We start from the raw sequence: 21,715 nt of genomic DNA on the forward strand, positions 1-21,715 counted from the left end.
TTTGGTTGAAGATTAACTAATTTAATTAACTGAAATTTGTTTAGTCGAATATCACCTCATTGGGCATGAGATAGATTTAAGTAGATATACACAGGATCAATAGGAGCCCAGATAGTGTCATTTTGGGCTCATTTTAACTGTCATGGGCCCAAAACGATTGTGTCCATTTTTGGTCCATTCCAATTGCCATGAGCCCAAACATATGGTGCCAAACTGCCATCAGATGTTTCAAGTTCGAGTCCTTCAACTACTTTGAATATTAATCTTGTGGTCGAAGAGATTTTTGTTTATAAAACAAAAGGAACAATTGGAATGGATTTTAACTGCAACAGAATAACTTAAATCATTATTGCATACATAGGAGGCTTTTTACCTTCACAATACCTCTATTGAGTATGATAAATGTTCAATGGATGATGAGATGTTTTTTAAATACAAAAATGATCAACCATATGTTGAATAACATCTACACCATCAGTATGCAGGTAATCATCTTTGACCTGCATCAAGTCAAAATCAATATCCATGTATCTGCATTTATCCAATGGTGAGAAATTAATATATAAATAAATACCTGAATAACACTATGAGCTGCAAATCTCTGTCTACTATTGTGAAAACTCACATCTACTTTTTCCCATGATACACGCGAAAGCCCCGTCACCAGTTCTTCTGCACCGATACCATCGTGAATTAAAGAAAAGATTCCACAAAAGAATTACTTTTAAGCGTTTCATCATCATCGTACTCAGTATATCCCACTTTTAAGCGTTTCAAACCTTCCAAATCATTGAGGGTGTCGACATCGGTCAGCACTTGATCGTCATCATACGCTTTGCACCGTTCTTCATAAACAATATGAGGATACTTTTCATTTATAGAGTCCTCCCACTGTAAGCAAAATGTCTTTTTCAGTATTTAATTAAAGATCATAACATTATTCAAGATAAAGATATACCTTTGGCAGTTCTACGTTACGCCTAATTGATGATGTTCTCCATCCAACAATATCTAATTATGTATTTAAGGAAAAACAATATGCATCACTTGATGGGATAACATTATTTCTAAGGATTAAATAAAACAGAAAGGATACGGTCACAACCGACATTTGAATATGCCACTCGACGATGAAATGAATGCAGTGCTGACCTGTACAGTTGATGGCAGTTTTATCTTATTTCAGACTGGTAAAATATAAAATCTTCTAAAGTATTAATAATTAATTCCTTAACAACTATAAATGATAGATTACTGTGATTCACAGTATTAGACTGAACATACATGAAATAACAATCACTGTCATCTTGCAACATGCGTTTAAGCAATGGAGGCTTTCCTTCATCATTATCAGTAAGAAAAAGATGGTGACCGGTTCTTCTAAATATCCAATGGATAACAAGAACAGCAGCTTTTTCAAAGGCAGATACACCAAACAGAAAGGGCACCTAAAAGGACCATAAGCAACATCATCAGGACCATTGATGTCTAATGTTTGAGCATAACTAGCAAAATCTTTACCTGTTTGTTGCCCCTTGAACCAAGATGAGGTGTCGCAACGGTAATAAAGTTCATTGGTACCAGACCACCAATCGTGGCTGCTGATTCTTCAACTGATAAACCTTCCTTTGGAGGTCTATATAATCTTCCAATTGCGTATCTTGCCACTAAACCGCCTACAGAATGTGCAACAAAAGATATCTTGCAAAGATTTGGCTTCTGCTTTATAACATCAAGTACCTGATCTCAAACCAAAGCGTGCGAACGATGATTAATAAATGATGAATGATGAATAACGGTTTGTACACAAAACACAATAATTTTCAATGATTGGTTCAGAAACGAACCTCCTGTGACAACCGCTCCCCCATTACATCTACACCGTCTAATGTTTGTGTAGCTGCATTTCTTTCGCTGCCTACATTGGATAAACATCAAAAATATGAGAGCACACAATGATAAAATAAGTCGCCAGTAGAGATTTAGGTGTGCGCTGTTAAACTAATGTCCTTACGGTGAACGAATACTTTATCTGGAATTGTTTTAACAAATAGCTTGGCAGCAAACTTCCAATCTGTAGAACTGTCAAAACACAATAAAGATAACTGTTAGAAATCAATCAACAAAGTTATTAGCATTCTATTTCTTTTGATCATTAATATTTATCTTTTAATGTTTGCGTTCAATCAATCAATCGTACATTGAATAAATTAAATCTTAATAATCTAGCAGTACTTCAATTTCCAGTCAAATCCGTTGCGTTTGCTCTGTTTTCAATATTATTAGTATCTAATCATGTTTTAAGCATGCCTAACTGACGCGATCGATATGGTATAATTAAATAAAACACTACTCAGTGTTCATCCGAGTAACCGAATGGTCTCATTTCTATTAAAATCATCAAAACTCAGATTCCGGAGATGATAATTCCTTCGATAATATCCTAGCATTTCATGAACAGAATTACTATCTATAAAACTAGATTCACTCTCATAATGTGCGAATCAATTAAAACTCGAAGAAAACCTAATTCCAATATTCTAGGTACGAATCAACGAAATTCAGAATTATGAAAGCGAATCCTCATCCGAAGCATAATATAGACGCAACAGATTTCTCATGAAATCAAGTGATGTAGCAGTTATTAGGATATAATAACTGAATCATAACATAATATCACATTTCAAATGATTTAAGTCTTAAATCTTAACAGTATTATTAAAATTTGAATCCAATACATATACAGTGTAAATATAGCAGTTATTAGGATTCAATCACGTGTTAAACATTACATGCCTAATTCAAGTGATCAATCTGGATCAACTCTAATTAAACAAAACACTGCTCACTGTTCATCCGACTACAATTACGAAGATAATAATTCCGATTATTATCCACATTGGAAGTATTTAATTGATTTGATAACCTAATTTCAATACTATCGGTACGAATCAACGAAATTAAAAATCATAAAAGCGAATCATCACATAAAATTATTAAATGATAAAAACAGACGATATAATAATAATAATAATAATAATAATAATAATAATAATAATAATAATAATAATAATAATAATAATATAAGTAATGGATGTGTTTGACCTTCCGAGGATTCCGTTGACCATGACGACTAGATGATCAGCGGTGGAAGCATTCGAATCCGTACAACTGAAAACGTTTACTCCTCCGGCTGCCGGCTCCGCAAACGCCGTCGTTTTCCGTTTTGATATCCATAGCTTGCTTGAAGAGCAAGTATTGTTATTATGCTGATCTTATTAATATAATTCTGAGTGAAAACGGTTGATGAATGAATGAGATGATTACGTGGCGACGAGGGCAGCATTTAGCAGGAAAGAAGACGGTTACATCAGTATCTGAATTTACACTCCACCGCCCCCCGGTAAATTTATTCTGGATAGATATGTATACCAAGGAATCTTTAATCTTAAATATATAATATAAACTTTTTACTGGTTTTATTTATTATTTATTTTGAATTCAATAAAAATAAAAATAATATTATATGTTAAAAGACACTAGTAAGAATTCTATTTTGTCTATATTGAGTTGCTACTTTCTCAGGCAATCTAGAAGGATGATTTTGTTTTTTTCAAATTTTTTAATAATATTAATTGATTAAACCGTATTCAGATAATCGGTCCAAGTTAATTATCGACGGTTTATTTTTGTTTTCGTTGAAAATAGAAATTACTGCGAAGTTATCCTTTGTTTCAAAACCAAAACTCGTATAACTTAAAAACCCCTCAAAACAAATATTTATATGTCAGTGTAAAACTAAAAACCGTCTTAAATCTAAACTGCAATCATACTTAAACCAAAAATGATAACTTTTTTAAAACTAGAAAAATCAAAATTTTAGTTTTTGTTTACAAAGCCAAGCCAAGCTGTAAATTGAGGTGAATTGTAAATAGAACTATCTAATCTAAATAAGATAAATTAAGAGGATTTTGTTTAAATTCTTACACCATCAACAAAGGTTTATGTTTTTAAATAAATAACAATTTAAATGAATGAAATGCCTACCAATTGTTTTCATTGGTTAGAAGGCTGGATCATTATTTCTCGAAACTATTGGAAAATGATTAATAACTTATTTATTGGACTTGTGTGCTTTGTCATGTTGCGAAGCCTGCCCACAAAAACTAAACATTCAACCACGATGCATGTACATTTCATATTAATAATCCACAATGTATGAAAACGACTTTTTATTTATCAACTATGTATAGGAATAATTACTTTTATATTAGAGATATGCAAGTTAAATTGTAGGGGTGTTCTGCCTCATAAGATATATTTATGATCAAATAGTACATTTAAAATGGAACTTGAAATTAATAAAAGTTACACATTACTTTATAAAAATTGGTGTTACCTCAGATTAGAGTTAATAAAAAAACAAAATTATTGATCCATGTATGATAAAAATTAAAAACCAAAAGCATTTGAACTGGTTGCATTTTGGCATGAACGTGACATGACTTTAAATTATCCATCTACTCTCCTTTAGCACATGGGGCACTCCGTACGTGGAGGCTTATCCACATGCATGTATCATTTATTAGATCCTTTCTACTTTTAAAAAAAATTAAAGACACGCTCCGATTAGGTTATGTATGATACCAATCTTTTACAATTCCTGATAATTGGTCACATTAGCGTTACGTCACCTTCACCATCTCATCCATCATTCTTTCCCAACACTCAAGAAATTATATGTATAATGCTAGAGAGATAGAAAGGGAGAGAGAAGATAATTGGACAAGTACAGAGAGAGGGAAACATTTGCGTGGTTTCAACCGGGCTTGGGGCTCATACTCATGTTTTAATAAAAAACGTGTGATACATTTATTATTTAATGTTTTTTAACATAAAAGTATAAGTGAATGAATATGACTAATTGGAAAAATCTATCGCCTCACACACTTGCGCACCTCAGTTCGTTAACACATGACGTCCAAATGGTCTCTTTACATTTTGGACCACCCTATAGTAATTTCCATGGAATTTGCCGATAATGAAATGGTGAGGTGGCTTGGGGCGTCACCCTCTACACACAACTATCTTGTGATCATTGCAGTTATTCGATTGGAGAAGATGTTTAGAACAACGTTTTCTATGCTCGTTGTGCACGTGTGGCTTTGTTTGCGTCGTTTGAAAGTTGAAGGAAAAGAAGGTGTTGAATTAGGACAGTATGTGCATGAGATATTCAATCATGATTTGGAGATTAGGGTTTCGAAAGCCAGGGTTGGTGTTAGTCATATATTCTAATAATAATCTTACTAGTTATGAAAGTTTGGATCTTTTTATGTAAAGATTTAACATTTCGATTGGAAATTAATGAGATTATGCAGGTCAATTTGCTATTGTCAAAATGGATGAGGGAATTGGAAAAAATATTTTATGGTAATATTGTGGCTTATGACACTGCCATGCTTCCAGAAGCTAAACCAGATGAGTTACACAATACAATATGGAAGTAAGGCATTCACTAAACTATAATTTTCAGTGCAAAATCTCATTTTCCTTAATTATTATATGGTCCAGGAATGTATTCTCAAATGATGGTTCACCAACATTTGATGCTGCTGCATTGCCAGCTGTCCTGGCAAGTTTTCTCCTCAACTTATAGTGTTTATGTAGGTTTTGGAGTTCTCAATTTAAAATTGGTTTTCTATTGAACTAACAACTATTAATTGTCAAATGATTGTGTACTGATAAATTTTGCATAAACTTTGGGAAATATATGCTATCACATGGTCTTCTTAGTTGCTTCAAAAGTTGTTAAAAAATGGGTTTAATAATCCCATCTTTTTATAGTTGGCCAATAATAATTTCAACTGAGAATATTCTTTCCACCAGTCCTCTTTTACATTACTTTTCTCATTGGATCTCCATTAAGAAAGTGTTGGGTTTCAGTGGTGATCAGTTAAAATTTCGTTTATTAAATCCGGTTCAATAAACGTGACAAATAATAATTAATTACATTAATTAATATACGCAGCGGAAAATATATATGTTAATCAGCACCGAAAACAAAACCCGACAGGATTCGGTTACAAACAATACGAGTACGAGTCAAAACATTAAATATAAACTAACAATATATTTAAGTTTACCTCAGTTAATAATTAACCAGTTGAGACACCGAAGGCTAACGAACCGAGCTAGGTGACACAACAAGATCCAACGACCAACGGTGCGGTGCACGACGGCAACCCGGCAGCGGTGGTGGTGTGCGGACAGCAGCCTGCAGACAGCGGCGGGGGCGGCGTACAGCGGCGGCGGTGGTCGGGCAGCGCCGGCGATGGGGTGGAGGAAGAAAGGAGATTGACTTGTTGATTAGGTTAGGGTTAAGGTTATGTCCATAACATCATGTGTTTATATAACCTATAATTAGTTTAACTAACTTAGTTAGTTATAAACCTAATGGGCCAACAAGTCCACTTCTTGCTCCAAAGCCCACTCCATGTAATTTCATCTCGTTAAAGTATCTAACCCTGTTAACTAACTTAAGCGGGTCAATGGCTCGTTACCTCACGGTGTAATTCTCACGGGTCATAACCCGGTTGGCCGTATTGACTTACCCGAACCGATCCATAATTCCAACAGTCTCCCACTTGGACGGTTTCTGGTTAAGTTACTCAATACTGATAACCAGCGGTGCTCTAGCTACACATAGCTGCCTCCAACAAGTTATAACATTTTAAATTCATTAACCAAAATAATCTTGGAATACACTATTGCAAGATAACGAATTTATAGTAATCGTTGTCATCCATCCTTTCTGTATAATTTATCAATTGAACAATGAGACATGGATCAGGTTCAATCTCATATGGCGTTCAATCATTATAGTTCTCGATCTAGAGTCAAAGTGGTCTAATCAAACACGCAGTTAGTTTGGGTGATGCCTCACACTTTACCAGTTTGAATCAACGAGGGCGCCAAGATGTCTAACTGTTACATATCATGTAAGAGTATAGAATCCCATCTTGAATACATACAACTCCCACTGAACATCAGATTATTCCCAACCAATGTCTTTATAGCCGACAGTTACGCGACAGCGGTTGACGCTGATCAAAGAATAACCTTTAGTAAACGAAAGTTCTAATATGTATCTTAGGTCTAAGGATACTAAATGAGTATATCGGTATCAAAACATCTTATGACTAAGATCCATGAAGATGATTTGATGCGAGTTACATCCAACGTCATTCATAATGAGGTCTGTGAGTTTGGAAGTCAACTCCTTGAGTCCAAAGTCAGAATAGTCTTAATTTAGAGTCGTTCCCATGAGTCTGACCGACTACGGATAATTTAGAATACAATATTCACGGATTAAACGTATTATAACGAACACAGTTATATCATTCAACATTTGTATTTAACCATTAAATCAAAAGAGAATTGAAAGTATAACTGTTTGAAATGTTCACACATTCAAATACTAAATCAAAATAAACTACTAGCTAATCTAAGACCGATAGCATCTCTGTGATGATCATGCTTGTCCAGAGTCATCGGTTTAGTGAACGGGTCAGCTAGGTTTTGATCTGTGTCTACTTTGCTTATTATGATGTCTCCCCGTTCCATTATTTCCCGAATGAGATGGAACTTCCTTAGAATGTGCTTGGCTCTGTGATGAGACCTGGGCTCTTTGGCATGAGCAATAGCACATGTGTTATCACAGAACACCTCGATTGGTTTATGAATACTTGGAACCACATCGAGATCAGCGATGAACTTCTTCATCCAAGCAGCCTCTTTAGCAGCATCTGATGCAGCTTTATGTATTCTGATTCGGTGGTAGAATCCGCCACCACACTCTGCTTGGAGCTTTTCCAGTAAATAGCTCCTCCATTGAGAGTGAATACATATCTTGATTGTGAGCGAGAATCATCTCAGTAAGTCTGGAAGCTAGCCTCAGTGTAACAGCTTATAGTGAGTTCTTCTTCCACTCCTCCAAACACTAAGAACATGTCTTTTGTCCTTTTCAGATACCTCAGAATGTTCTTCACCGCAGTCCAGTGGGCAATGCCAGGGTTCTGCTGAAAATGACTAGTCATGCTCAGTGCATACGAGACGTCAGGTCTAGTACATAACATAGCATACATGATAGAACCAATCACTAAAGCATATGGAATTGCTTGCATGTGCTTAGTTTTAATGTCCGTTGCCGGAGATTGTGATTTGTTCAACACGGTTCCTTTAGCCATGGGGAGAGCTCCTTTCTTGGAGTTGTCCATAGAGAAGCGTGCCATTACTTTGTCTATATATGTTCTTTGACTCAGCCCTAGAAGCCGCTTAGACCTATCTCGGTAGAAATTAATTCCTAGAATATAAGTAGCTTCACCAATATCTTTCATTGCGAAACAAGATCCCAATCAGTTCTTAACTTCCTTAAGCATAGGGATGTTATTTCCAATGATCAGTATATCATCCACATACAAGATGAGGAATGATATAGTGCTCCCACTAGCCTTTCTGTAAACACAAGTCTCATCTTCATTTTTGATAAAACCAAACTCTTTGATTTTCTCATCAAAATGAAGATTCCAGCTGCGAGATGCCTGTTTAAGTCCATAAATGGACTTATTCAGTTTGCACACCCTATTAGGATATTTAGGATCGACAAAACCTTCAGGCTGAACCATATAGACATCTTCAGAAAGATGTCCATTAAGAAAAGCAGTTTTGACATCCATTTGCCATATCTCGTAGTCATAGTACGCGGCTATGGCAAGTAATATCCTTATCGACTTAGTCATAGCAACGGGCGAGAAGGTTTCATCATAGTCAATACCCTGAGTTTGAGTAAAACCTTTTCCGACTAACCGTGCTTATAAGTCTGCACATTTCCATGCATGTCGGTTTTCTTCTTGAAAATCCACTTGCCCCATACTGCCCGACACTCGGGGGTAGCTCAACCAAGTTCCAGACTTGATTGTCATGCGTAGATTGAATCTCGGCGTTCATGGCATCTTGCCATTTCTCAGATTCTGGATCTAAGATAGCAGATTTATAATTAGTAGGTTCGTCGCTTGAATCGGCTACTAAGAGGACCTCGGGACCATCTAGATGCCATAGGTATTTAGAGTTTGGTACGCGAGTCCTATTCTTCTGCGAACGCTTGTGTTCATGTCCGACGTATTAGCAACAACAACTTATTGATCAGACGTTCCAACTACCTCAGCGGTAGTTTGTAGTTCTTGAATTTCTTCAAGATCGATAATATTATCTCCAGTTCCTCGATCGAGAATTTCCTTCTTGAGAAAGTGGCCCTTCCTTTTGATAGAAACCACATTTGTATCAGGATGGAAGAAATAATATCCGCTTTGGTTATAGTATCCGATGAAAACTTTTACGCCACGAAGATCGAGCTTATCGTCAGAATCACTAGTGACATAAGCATCACATCCCCATACTCTAAGGAAAGACAAATTAGGTTTTCGCCCATGCCATATCTCATATAGGGTTTTGCTTACCTTTTTAGTAGGAGCCAGATTGACAATGCGGGCGGCAGTCAAAAGGGCAAAGCTCCAAAAGGAGTCAGGCAAGTTAGTTCTACACATCATTGATCGGACCATGTTTAGCAAGGTTCGATTTCTCCTCTCGCTCACACCATTGTGTTGGGGTGTGCCGGGTGGAGTGAGCTGTGAAACAATTCCACGCTCTTTCAGATGATGTATGAATTCTGAGCTGAGATACTCTTCACCTCGATCTGATCGAAGCATTTTAATAGTTTCCCGAGTTGGTTTTCCACTTCGTTTTGAAACTCTTTGAACTTTTCAAAGGTTTCATGCTTGTGTTTCATGAGATACACATAGGCATACCGACTGTAATCATCAATAAAAGAAACGAAGTATCTTTCATGATTCTTAGACATGGTTCTGAATGGACCGCATACATCAGTATGTATGATTCCCAGCAGATCCTTTGCTCGTTCATTCTTATGAGTGAAGGAATCTTTGGCGAGTTTGCCAGCTAAGCAGGATTCGCAGTCATCAAAAGAGTCTGATCCTGTGGATTCAAGAATCCCTTTAGATTGGAGTCTCTTAACTCATGCCTTGCTTATGTGGCCAAGTCGGCAATGCCATAGAAATGTATCATTGATGCCAGATCTGATATGTATAGAAAGATTATATACATTATTATTTATTTGAACATTAACCTCATAAATACCATTTCGAGGTTTAGCCTCAAAATAAAAGATATCATTCAAGTAGGCAGAAATAGAATTACTATTAAAAACGTACTTAAATCCTTGTTTAAATAATAAAGAAACTGAAATAATGTTTCTGGTCAAACCAGGTGCAAACAAACAGTTATCCAAAGTAACTACAATGCCAGACGGACAAGCAAAACGATATGTGCCAGTTGCAAGAACTGGGACTCTCTTCCCATCTCCAACGATGAGTTCCATGCTGCCTTGTTTCAGCTTCTTTCAGTTTTCAGGCTCCTGCAAGACATTAACGATGTGGTAGTCACATCCGGTATCAAATACCCATTTGTTGGAGAGATAGTGAAAAGTTTAATAACGTAAATAGAAATACCTTTAGAGGAGCTTTCCATTGGTCCTCTGCCTTTTCAGCTCAGCAAGGTTGTCGGGACAGTTACGTTTCCAGTGTCCCATTTTGTTGCACTTGTAGCACTGGCGCTCCTCAGGAGGCGGCGGTGGTACATTTGCAACACCTTTGTTAGTGTTTGTGGCAGACCTGGCAGCAACAGTAACCTTCTTCTTGCCTTTACCGTTATGACCCCGGTTCTTGGGTTTAGGCTTGACGACACCAGCAGATCGAACCATAAGAACTTGATTGGTTTTAGCGGGAATATTCATCTCAGCCGTCTTGAGCATTCCATGAAGCTCCAGCACTGTCTTCACCCAGCCATTCATATTGAAATTCATTACGAACTGGTCGTAAGAGCTGGGAAGAGAGTTCAGGATAAAATCCGTTGCCATTTCATCTGACAGGGGATAATCAAGTTTCCTTAGTTGTTCAATGTACCCTTTCATCTTGACGACATGCGTACTAACAGGTGATCCCTGTTCCATTCTGCAACTGATGAGATGCTTCATGGTGTCATAGCGTTCTTGACGGGCTTGTTTTTGGAACATGCCCTTGAGTTGCTCAAGCATCTCATACAATTCCAAACCTTTAGCAAGCTTGTAAGACATGGTGGCTAGCATGATACAGGTGACTTCAGCAGAGTCGTCCATATGTTTGTCAAGAACCCTCCTGGCATCAGCAATATTATTTTTAGGTTCGATGGGAACAGGTCCATCGAGAACATAGTGTTTCTTTGCCATCTTGAGAACAAGTACCAAGTTGCGGTGCCACTCAAGAAAGTTGGTGCCATTCAATTTTTCTTTCTCAAGGATAGCCTTGAGGGTGAATGAGGAGTTATTATCAGTAGACATCTGTTCAATTAAGCAAAAGTAGATTTTATTAGTATTTTCGATGTTTTTAATCCTATTATTAATGACCCAATGACATTAGTAAATAGGAACTTAAGAATCTGGCTTCCAGTTACTAATGGCAGCTGTAGCACACAACATTAGTAAGTGGTTAGGCAGACAGACAACGATTGCCAATTGTGGATAGAGTACAACTCTTGTTTATGAGGCCTATTAAGACAACATTTGCCTAAGTAGATACGTTTAGCCTCATTTATGCCCACCTTAGTCTCAAGACAGCTGTAGCACGTAACAAGAGAGTAAAGTAATATTCGCCCTAGTATAGTCACTTGTGAAAGGGCCGGATGTGTCAACGAAACTCTTTCACCTTGAAGGGATAGGCTAGAAATCAAGTGCGCTGTTGTAGCTCCAAACACTTGAAGTTTCGCAGTATGCCTCAAGTGTGACTTATAGTAGGATGGCATAGACTATTGATTTAAATTGGGATTAATTTTAAATATTTACCGAATAGAGTAAAAGTCCAGTTTTACTTTATTGATCGAGACAACTTGATGAACCATTTCATCTTTCAAGACACTTAGTTTTATATGACCTATTAAAACTAAGTTTGTCCCGATAATACCAACCAAATTTAAGTTAATAGTTTTACCTATTAAGTTATTAGTTATGGAAAATTAAATTTAGTTTAATTTTGCAAAACTTGATTGGTTAATTTATTTTAATATATTTGGTATTAGGTTGGTGGTATTATAATCCTATTATAATCAAGCAAGCAACCAAAATAGCAAACAGAATATATAAATCTTAAATGGCCATGATTAGTGATTGATCTTGCTAGAGCCTATTAGCAAGATCAATCGGGTCAAGGGGTCACAACACAAAAACAACCACAAAGATGGACTCTTGGTGCATCCCGTCATCTTTGGTAACTCCCATTGACTTCAAGAACTCCATGAGCTCGTCCTCGTCCTCGGTTTTCTTCGGGTCTTCTTCATTACAAAATTACACTAATACAAGTAATGAAAAACTAAACCCTATCTATTACAATTTTGAATCATCAAGGTGGCCAAAAACCATAAAATAAAACCGAAAACTAAATACAACTTTTGAACCATCCATATGGCCAAAATAAAATCATTCAATCAAACAAGCAAGGTCGGGCCAGATTTACATATTCAATGAAAAATAAGTCGGGCAATATTCTGGTCAAATAAAATAAATAAAATTTTGACCAAACTAAAATTGCCCTAATATTTTATCTAGATCATAAACGTCAACTTCTTTGAAGTTTATGATGTAGAACCGGTGAAAATACCGGATTCGACTCGTATGTTGTAACCAAGGCTCTGATACCACTGTTGGGTTTCAGTGGTGATCAGTTAAAATTTCGTTTATTAAATCCGGTTCAATTAACGTGACAAATAATAATAAATTACATTAATTAATATACGCAGCGGAAAATATATATGTTAATCAGCACCGAAAACAAAACCCGACAGGATGCGGTTACAAACAATACGAGTACAAGTCAAAACATTAAATATAAACTAACAATATATTTAAGTTTACCTCGGTTAATAATTAACCGGTTGAGACACCGAAGGCTAACAAACCGAGCTAGGTGACACAACGAGATCTAACGACCAACGGTGCGGTGCACGACGGCAACCCGGCAGCGGTGGTGGTGTGCGGACAGCAGCCCGCAGACAGCAGCGGCGGCGGCGGTGGTAGGGCAGTGCCGGCGATGGGGTGGAGGAAGAAAGGAGATGGACTTGTTCATTATGTTAGGGTTAAGGTTATGTCCATAACATCATGTCTTTATATAGCCTATAATTAGGTTTAACTAACTTAGTTAGTTATAAACCTAATGGGCCAACAAGTCCACTTCTTGCTCCAAAGCCCGCTCCATGTAATTTCATCTCTTTAAAGTATCTAACCCGGTTAACTAACTTAAGCGGGTCAATGGCTCGTTACCTCACGGTGTAACTCTCACGGGTCATAACCCGATTGGCCATATTGACTTACCCGAACCGGTCCATAATTCCAACATAAAGACCTAACCCCGTTAAGTTTTATTCGAATTTCAAATTGATGTTTTGGGGCTTTTGATTGGAAGGAAGATACGGGCCGATTGATGTAAAATTTACCTCGAAATGGTGCTCCAAACAATGAAACGATGCTTCAATTCGAGTGTTTACCTTTCCAATTAACAAAAATCAAGCTGTTTGGAGCACCGTTTCGAGTTATATCAATCGACTCGTTTCCTCATTCCAATTAAAAACCCTAAAACATTAATTTAAATTTGGATAAAACTTAATGAAGTAAAGCCCTTTTAACGGAGGTCCATTGAGAAAAAAAAGTGTAAAGGGTGGGACCAATGACAAAAATATTCTCAGGTGGATTATTATCGTCCAATTGCAAATAGGTGAGATTATTAAAACCTAATTTTCCTTTTATAATTTATAAGTTGACTGACATTATTTTTAACAATATTTTCAAGCTTTCTCAAGATATGTGCGACGAGAATGCACTTGCTTGTCGTTAACAGGTTCAATCACACATTTTAAAGTATTTCTTTATATGGATTTGATTAGAAAGGGACTTGTTTGGCTTATGCAATTTGAAACTGACATGTGATTGTGATACGCAGATAAAGAATCCATGTTTTCGGGCAACTTCAAGTTCACAACTTTCTACAACCCAAACACACCTGTATAGCTTAGCTTGTAAATTTGAACCTGTATTAGTTTTGTTTCAAAGTTACACTTACACCTCTTCCATTTTCGTTTTCGTCTCTTACACACATCATATTTTGTGTTCTATAAACTAAATTAGCTTCAATCATGGTTTTGATTCCTATAAATTTCGGTTTTAGTTGTATTAGGCTGCTATGAAACAAAAATATATGCCTGCTTGTTTGCCTTATATTTATCCCTGTATATTTAGGGATCTTTCGATTAATGAGATACAAAAAGTATACAAACCATAAACATCCACGATCTAGCCTTTTGTTTTTCATGTTCTCAAACCTCCCAACAAACGAGAAGGCAGATTGGATGATTTGTCGCCTCTTTGGCATCATCCACATGCTTTTCATTCATGCTAAACTTCCAACAAGATTATGGGTGGAATATCTTTCGTTGGGGATTTCCTGGAAAAAATCGTCGGGTCTTCCTCCGATTTCTTACAAAAGATATTCAATCCGTCAGAATAGAAGTTAAAGAGGGTATTTATGCTCGGCGTGTCCTTTATATGGATATAAGAGGCCAGGGAGCCATTCCATTGACTCGTACTGATGAGAATTTTACTCCACGGGAAATGGAACAAAAAGTTGCGGAATTGGCCTATTTCTTGCGTGTACCAATTGAAGTATTTTAATTTGAAGTTATTTTACCGAGAAATGAATGCTTTCTCAGCAGGAGGGCAAAAATGCAAGAATCCTCTTTTTCTAGAATATAACTTAATTGATGTTTCTTCAGAACATTCATTCCATGCCGTTGCATACTTACACAACATTCTACTAACTAAAAGACTAGATCTGCTTAACGTCACACACAAAGGCATATCCATCGATTGTATGTCAAGAATGTGTTTTAACATTGTTAATTAAAGGATGAATTGCTTATGCATCAACCACAAGGTTTCATTGACAAAGCCAACCCTTTGTGTTCGCTTAACAGCCTCAAACAAGCGCCTTGTGCATGGTACAACCGCTTTTCAACCTTTATTGTGTCACATGGATTTCGTAGTAGCCATTGTGATGCATCACTATTTGTTTATTGTCAGGGCCTCATATGGTCTACCTGTTACTTTATGTCAGTGATATCGTTTTAACTGCATCTGGTGATCACTTGTTAATCATACGATCTCCTCCCTGTCTCATGAGTTTTCCATGACAGATCTTGGCAAATTTGATATTTTGTAAAACACACTTATTTTTCGCACCTTTTATCTACGTATTATATTATATTTTATGTATTTTAGCTTGTTTTATATAGGTTTTACATAGTTTGAATAATCTTGTAGGTTTTGGGTGAAAGAAAGAAAGAAACGGACTTTTCAAGGAGCTTACGGGTCTTTTACGCATACAATTTCAAGACAAAGTTCAAAGCCCGGCCTGTTACATCATGGAAAAATCCAAGCCTACTATTATATTATAATATAACAAAAAAATAAAAACCCTAAGGGGCAGCCATCAGTTCCGATCGCAGAAGGGGGCAGGAAGAAGAAAGGAGAAAAAGTTTTTTGTGGCTAGGGTTGGAACTTGTGGCGGCTAGGGAAGGAAGAAGGAGTCAAGAACAAGCTTCGGGATCGTTTACCATCAGATGTGGCAGCCGAGAACAGCCCCGGAACATCTCATATCCTTTCATCTTTTTCATTGTTCATACACTTTGATTTACTTGTTCAATTGATTAGTAGTTTTGCAATTGCTTGAGATATTGACTTGTTATTGATTAGTATTGATTATTGAATGATTGAATTGATGTTTGAGATGAGTTATATGATGTTTTTATTAAGTATTCATGGCTGTCCAAATATGATTAGAGGCTAAACTTGTCGGTTCTACCTAGGAATGATGATAATTGTTAGTGTTTGATGAGTTTTATGGATTGTTTGATTAATAGACTTTAATTGTTATTGTAAAGTTTGATTTAGACATGAAATAGGTTGTGTTTAGTGGCTGGAAATTATATCAATTTATTTCTTAAACCCCTTGCGTTGGTTGATTAGTTTTGTATTGACTGATCGGTGCTTGTTTGATTCTAGACTTTGTGTTTAGGGTTTGTTTGCTGTAGGTACAACCGTAGGGTTTTTTTGCGTGAATTTGAGGTTAAAGTACAGCAGTTAGGCAACTTCTTAGAGACCGAGAGGTGATAAGAAGTTAGGGTCGTCTCATTACCTTTGCATGCTAGAATAAGGATTGCACGAGAGCGAGTTCGTTTCTTGTCCAGTTTAGGTGTTTTGAGCGACTAGTTGATCTATTTTGGTTTAAGTTGAATTGTTCCTCTATCCTTGGTTGTGTAGTATTCATTGCCATTAGGGTCGAGTGTTGGTGAGACCGAGAGGTGAGTCAACATTAGAACACGTTAACGATTGTTTCCCGGTTTGGTTGTTTTAGCCGATTTTGAGTAGTTTAGGCTTGTTGAGTGAGACCGAGAGGTAATCCAGTGAGCCTGAGCGATCCTTAGTCGTGTCATCTTTAGGAGCCAGTGTCTTGATATCATCCAATCCATTTACTTGTTAGGCCTACAATTTGATTCAGACCTAGGTAGACGTTTTTCTCTATCCGAAGTTAGCACAATTAGTTTTCCTTTAAGTTTTCTATTTTTGGTAACTTTTGTCAGTCAGTCTAGTTAGTCCAGTTAAGTAATTAAAAATCAAAAATCTATTAAATATTATTCTTAGGTAGGTCTTGTCTAGGGTTAGTGATCTTTAGCGTCCTTACGTGTCTTCGTGTTCGATACTCGGACTTCCTAGGTTTGTACTACTTGCGACCGGTACGCTTGCCGGTTGTGTGTGGTTTAGGATTTTCGTTTTATATTTAAAGCTTAGTTGTGAGGGTCTATAACAAATTGTTATAGGGTTATCCGACGCACATCAAAATTACATCACTTTTTGGGTATAAAGGTCACTTGGGATCAAACTTCCTAAATTTAAACCGGTCTTAGTATGCTTGGAATTTCATACATCAAGCCTCCATGAATACTTGCTCCTAGAGTATTGTATATGTTATTATAAGCCCGCATATAAGTTATAAGCCCGTTTGTGTGGCCTTGTATTTATCCCTATATATTTAGGAACCTTGGTATAATGAGATATAAAAAATACACAGACAATAAAACGCTTTTAGATATAGAAAATATACAAACCATAAACACTTTTAGATACATGTCGAATTGGCTAAAAATTTTTCCATCAGCTGAATGTTACGCGCATACCATTTGCAACTCGAGCAAGCTCGTGACTTGATGAGTTGACTCGTTTATTAAAATACCAGAATAACTAGGTTGACTGGATAAACGACTAAATGAGCTCTTCGTATTCACCCTAATCCAGAACCCAAACATGCTATAAAATAGCTCGTATTATTGGCATATTTTAATTAATTAAATTTTTAGTTTGCAAATTACTAGTTAACCCGTTTGATTTCTAAAATAAAATTTTAATTGGATATATTTTAGGATATGATACGTAGGGTTATATCATCTTAATTAAACCGTAATATAAGTACGTGAAAAATATTCTAGCTAAAGAATTTTTAGAGTTTATGAAGCACTCAATGCATAGATTTTAGGTAACGATTATTATGACCAAAAAAAGCACTGGTCATAACTAATCATCACAAAACTATATAAATTCAACTACAATTCCATGCATTGAGAAATCCATTTCCTCTTTTCGCCAACCGGCTAACCAGACCGAAGCTCGGACTGCTCAGCTGATGGCGTTTTAGGACCTCATTCAACCAAATTTCCAAGTTCTTGGAATCAAGAAGACATCGGAACGAAAATCTTTTGATTTTATTCGTTTTGATCTTAGAAACATGAATTTTCTTGGATCCACAATGTTCTTATGTCTTTTCTCCATGGCTTTTAGTCAAGAGAGCATGGATGTTGATCTCGACCCCGACTTCCTTCCAAGACCTTTGATCATTGAATTCTCGGAATCCCGACTCAAGAACATGAGCGATGACATTGACATACATTGCACAAGTTGGAGGGTCTCGATTGAAGCAAACAATTTGGGTCCATGGACAACGATTCCAGATGAATGTGCGGATTATGTGAAAGATTACATGTTGGGCCGGTCTTATAACGTTGATCTTGAAAAGGTTTCAAAAGAGTCTGGAGTTTATGCAAAGAGCCTGGAATTGAGAGGAGATGGAATGGATGCTTGGGTTTTTGACATCGATGAAACCTTGATCTCAAATCTTCCGTATTATTCGGACCATGGTTATGGGTACTATTCTGGATAAATCATTGCTATGGTTCTCTGATTCCTGATATCTTGATTTTCCATAATCAAGATTTTCATTCATGAAATAATGATTTACTATCATCAAGATTCTAATTCAATAAATTTTTGTTTTGCCCAATATATCTTGAGTTTGATTCAAGAAATCTTGAATTGACACCATCAAGTTATGAATTATGGTTCAAAAGTTTTTGGGAAACCTTTAATTATTGAGAAAATATATAACTGCCACCCTAAAGATTCAAATTATTTCAAGATATGTTCTTTTGCCACATCAAGAATTTGGATCAAGAGTATTCGGTGAAACCATCTATAATAATTCAAGAAATATTATGCCACAATCAAGATTTTGACTCAAGAAATTATGGCTAAAACTTTAAACCGTTTATGACCTCTATTTGCCGCAATCAAGAACAAATTTGGCTTTAATTCGCATCGAATATTCTTGTGTTTTCTGATAAAAATGATAAACAATGATTTCAAAGAAAATTCTTGTATGAATTTTTGTTGGTACGTACATAGGTTGGAAGTTTTCAACAATGAGCAATTCGACAAATGGATTCTAGAAGGAGTGGCACCCGCGATCAAACCCAGTTTGAAGCTATACGAAGAGATATTAAGGCTCGGTTTTAAGATCATCTTGTTGACAGGGCGACACGAAGACAAAAGGAATATTACTGTTACAAATTTAACACATGCAGGATATCAGAAATGGGATAGACTCATTTTAAGGCAAGTTATAATTAAAACCTTTTCGCATCTTTTTATATTATAATACATATAATACACATAAAACATTTCCTGAAATGATAACGCCTAACATATGTTGCTTGTGTTTGTGTATATACATTTAACCCTTTTCAATAAATCACAGGGGTGAAAACGACCGTGAAAAATCGGCAACTGCATTTAAGTCGGATAAAAGGAAAGAGATAACGGAGGAGGGATTTCGAATTCTTGGAAACTATGGAGACCAGTGGAGTGATTTAATAGGCATTGCAGCGGCTAGCAGATCGTTTAAGCTTTCGAACCCTATGTATCATATACCAGCTTGATTGATTATGCATAGTTCATTGTCACAAAATTTTTAAATATCCTTTTTACGTGTAAGTTTGTTCTTTTCCAGTAAATTTTTCGATCCATGGAAGCACATATTTGTTTGTCTCGAGCTAAATTGGGTTTCCACTGTGTTATAACTTATAACTAATAGCCACTATATATTACGTCCACCTAAGGAAGTCATCGAGTCAACCTGATACACAATCAAGCCTAACTTGGTTCGGTTTTGAAACTCGAAGCTCAAAACTTGACTGGAGGACGAGGCCTTAATCTTGAGGCAGGGCGGAGGCAATAAAACAAAGAATAATCTTAAAGAAGAAAATTGGCATGCATAAATCACTACACAAAGACCTCCTTTTTCCCGAGCTCACGTAAGGAAGGAAAAGAAAGTAAAATGAATGAAATAAAAATAATGTCGAGTTCTTGAGTTATTTTTCTTTTTTAGGTGAAGATATGGAAGGGAAAAAAAAAGGTTTTTGTTCTTCAGTTTACTTAAAATGTTGCACATCACGATGTGTGAGGAAAAATCCTTCACATAGCGTGGCAAATGGGTTTTTACAGAAAGTTTAGAATTTGACAGTTTCAGCCAATCCCTGAACTTTGGTTAAACGCAATCTAAGGTATTAAATATACGAAATAGCGTTTGTAATCGAGTTTGTAACCTCACAACAACATAAACACATATAAAATATGAATACACACCATAACTGAATATGAATAATTAACTTTTATTATAATAAGGTTATGACTTAATAGTCCTATACAATCTACTGAATATGAATAATTAACTTGTATTGATGGGTGTTTCTGAAAAAAAAAGGTGTCTCTAGAATTCCCCTTTGCATATCAACAAACCACCCAAATATATACCTTTTTTTAATTTTACAATCTACTGAATGTATAGTCTATTACTCGATCTTAGCCCATAGAATTTTCACAAAAAATAAAATAATGTTTCGATTATCATTGTTGGATTGTTTGTTTTTATTATTAATTATTTAATAAACTTGTTAGTCCCATTTTGTATATTTAGTCTTTTGTATTGTTTAAGTTATATGTTTGGGCCTACAGGTCATTTTGTATATTGTTGGGCCACGGTCCATTGTAAAGAAGCCCATTGGGCAATTGACATATCATACTTTTCATACATGCTTCCCTATAAATAGGGAGCAAGCAAGTTGTTGGTTTTTGAAGTTTGATATACATAAGAAAATCTCTTGCAAGATCGCTATTACTTTCTCTCTCTCTAACCTCTCCTTTCCTTAACCGAAAATAAACTCAAGATCCAAGACCTCTTGGTTGCTTAGTGTGATTTCCGCTGGCACTAAGTTAGGTTGATCCAAAGACGTTGTTTGATCCACCCGACATGGGACCTACAATTGGTATCAGAGCTTCGGCTCACTAGTTGAGGGTTTTTGGATCACAACTTTGGGTTTTGATCTTGAAAAGAAGAAGATAAGTGTTCAAGTGTTATTGACAAAGAAAATTATCAAAAATACAAAAAGAATTGGCAACAACTTCATAAGGTGGTACTTACGGATTCCAAGTTTGTTGGGTTGATAAGAAAATTTTTTCGCTTCGCTCAGACATTGTACCAAACATCATACTTGAACTGACAAAAGTGGGTGAAACAGATCTTAAGGAAGATTTGCTTTCTGGACAATTTCGCTTCGCTTAAGAAATCCTTTCGCTTCGCTTAAGTTTCTTTCGCTTCGCTTGAGAGTCTTTCGCTTCGCTTGAAATTTTTTCGCTTCGCTTGAATTTCTTTCGCTTCGCTTAAAAATCTTTTGCTTCACCTGAGTTTCTTTCGCTTCGCTTGAAGCTATTTAAGCGAAAAAATTAACTGTTTGGAAGATTAAGTTCTTTTGAAGAATTACACCATGGCCAGTACTGATTCAGAATTATTGAAGGTTATTTGCTGTTAGAAAATCAAGTTGGAACTCCTCAGAAACCTCCTAAGTTTTTGACCTTAGATGATAACTTCATTGATTTTAAATGGAGGTTCATGAACTTCATTTCATTAACTGAAACTGATTTAATGAGATGTTTTGAAGTTGGTCCTCATGCTCCAACAACTCGCACTGATGCTGGAGAACAACCAAAGGCACCAGAGAATTATGATCAAGATGATTTGGATAAGTTAGCACAAGATAAGAAAGCATTTCTGTTGTTGACAGTCTGTCTGTCAAATGAAATCACATAAACACTACGAGAACACAGAAGTGCCAAAGGATT

The 21,715-nt window shown here is 36.2% G+C and overlaps 3 protein-coding genes across 3 annotated transcripts; 2 read left to right on the forward strand and 1 right to left on the reverse strand.

Moving 5' to 3' along the window:
• Positions 1–357: 357 nt before the first annotated feature.
• LOC143617948 (lipid droplet phospholipase 1-like) lies at positions 358–3,199 on the reverse strand. The gene is made up of 10 exons (XM_077090333.1): positions 3,106–3,199; positions 2,015–2,082; positions 1,848–1,918; positions 1,522–1,740; positions 1,285–1,448; positions 1,097–1,152; positions 959–1,011; positions 780–891; positions 575–672; positions 358–500 (listed from the first exon to the last, which is right to left on the reverse strand). Exons 1-10 carry the CDS (start codon positions 3,126–3,128, stop codon positions 429–431), a joined length of 936 nt encoding a protein of 311 aa, XP_076946448.1. The 5' UTR covers positions 3,129–3,199; the 3' UTR covers positions 358–428.
• A 1,775-nt stretch (positions 3,200–4,974) lies between these two features.
• LOC143617946 (uncharacterized) lies at positions 4,975–14,314 on the forward strand. Its single transcript, XM_077090331.1, has 5 exons — positions 4,975–5,271; positions 5,379–5,503; positions 5,572–5,632; positions 13,946–13,994; positions 14,097–14,314. The coding sequence occupies exons 1-5, from the start codon at positions 4,975–4,977 to the stop codon at positions 14,162–14,164; spliced, it is 600 nt and encodes a 199-aa protein (XP_076946446.1). The 3' UTR covers positions 14,165–14,314.
• Positions 14,315–17,990: 3,676 nt separating this feature from the next.
• On the forward strand, positions 17,991–19,476 carry LOC143617949 (acid phosphatase 1-like). The gene is made up of 3 exons (XM_077090334.1): positions 17,991–18,406; positions 18,944–19,153; positions 19,296–19,476. The coding sequence occupies exons 1-3, from the start codon at positions 17,991–17,993 to the stop codon at positions 19,474–19,476; spliced, it is 807 nt and encodes a 268-aa protein (XP_076946449.1).
• The last annotated feature ends 2,239 nt before the right edge of the window (positions 19,477–21,715 follow it).

The sequence above is a fragment of the Bidens hawaiensis genome, unplaced genomic scaffold (assembly GCF_021521415.1).
Source record: "Bidens hawaiensis isolate Kalapana, Puna unplaced genomic scaffold, B.hawaiensis_p1.1 tig00060905_1, whole genome shotgun sequence".
Lineage (NCBI taxonomy): Eukaryota > Viridiplantae > Streptophyta > Magnoliopsida > Asterales > Asteraceae > Bidens > Bidens hawaiensis.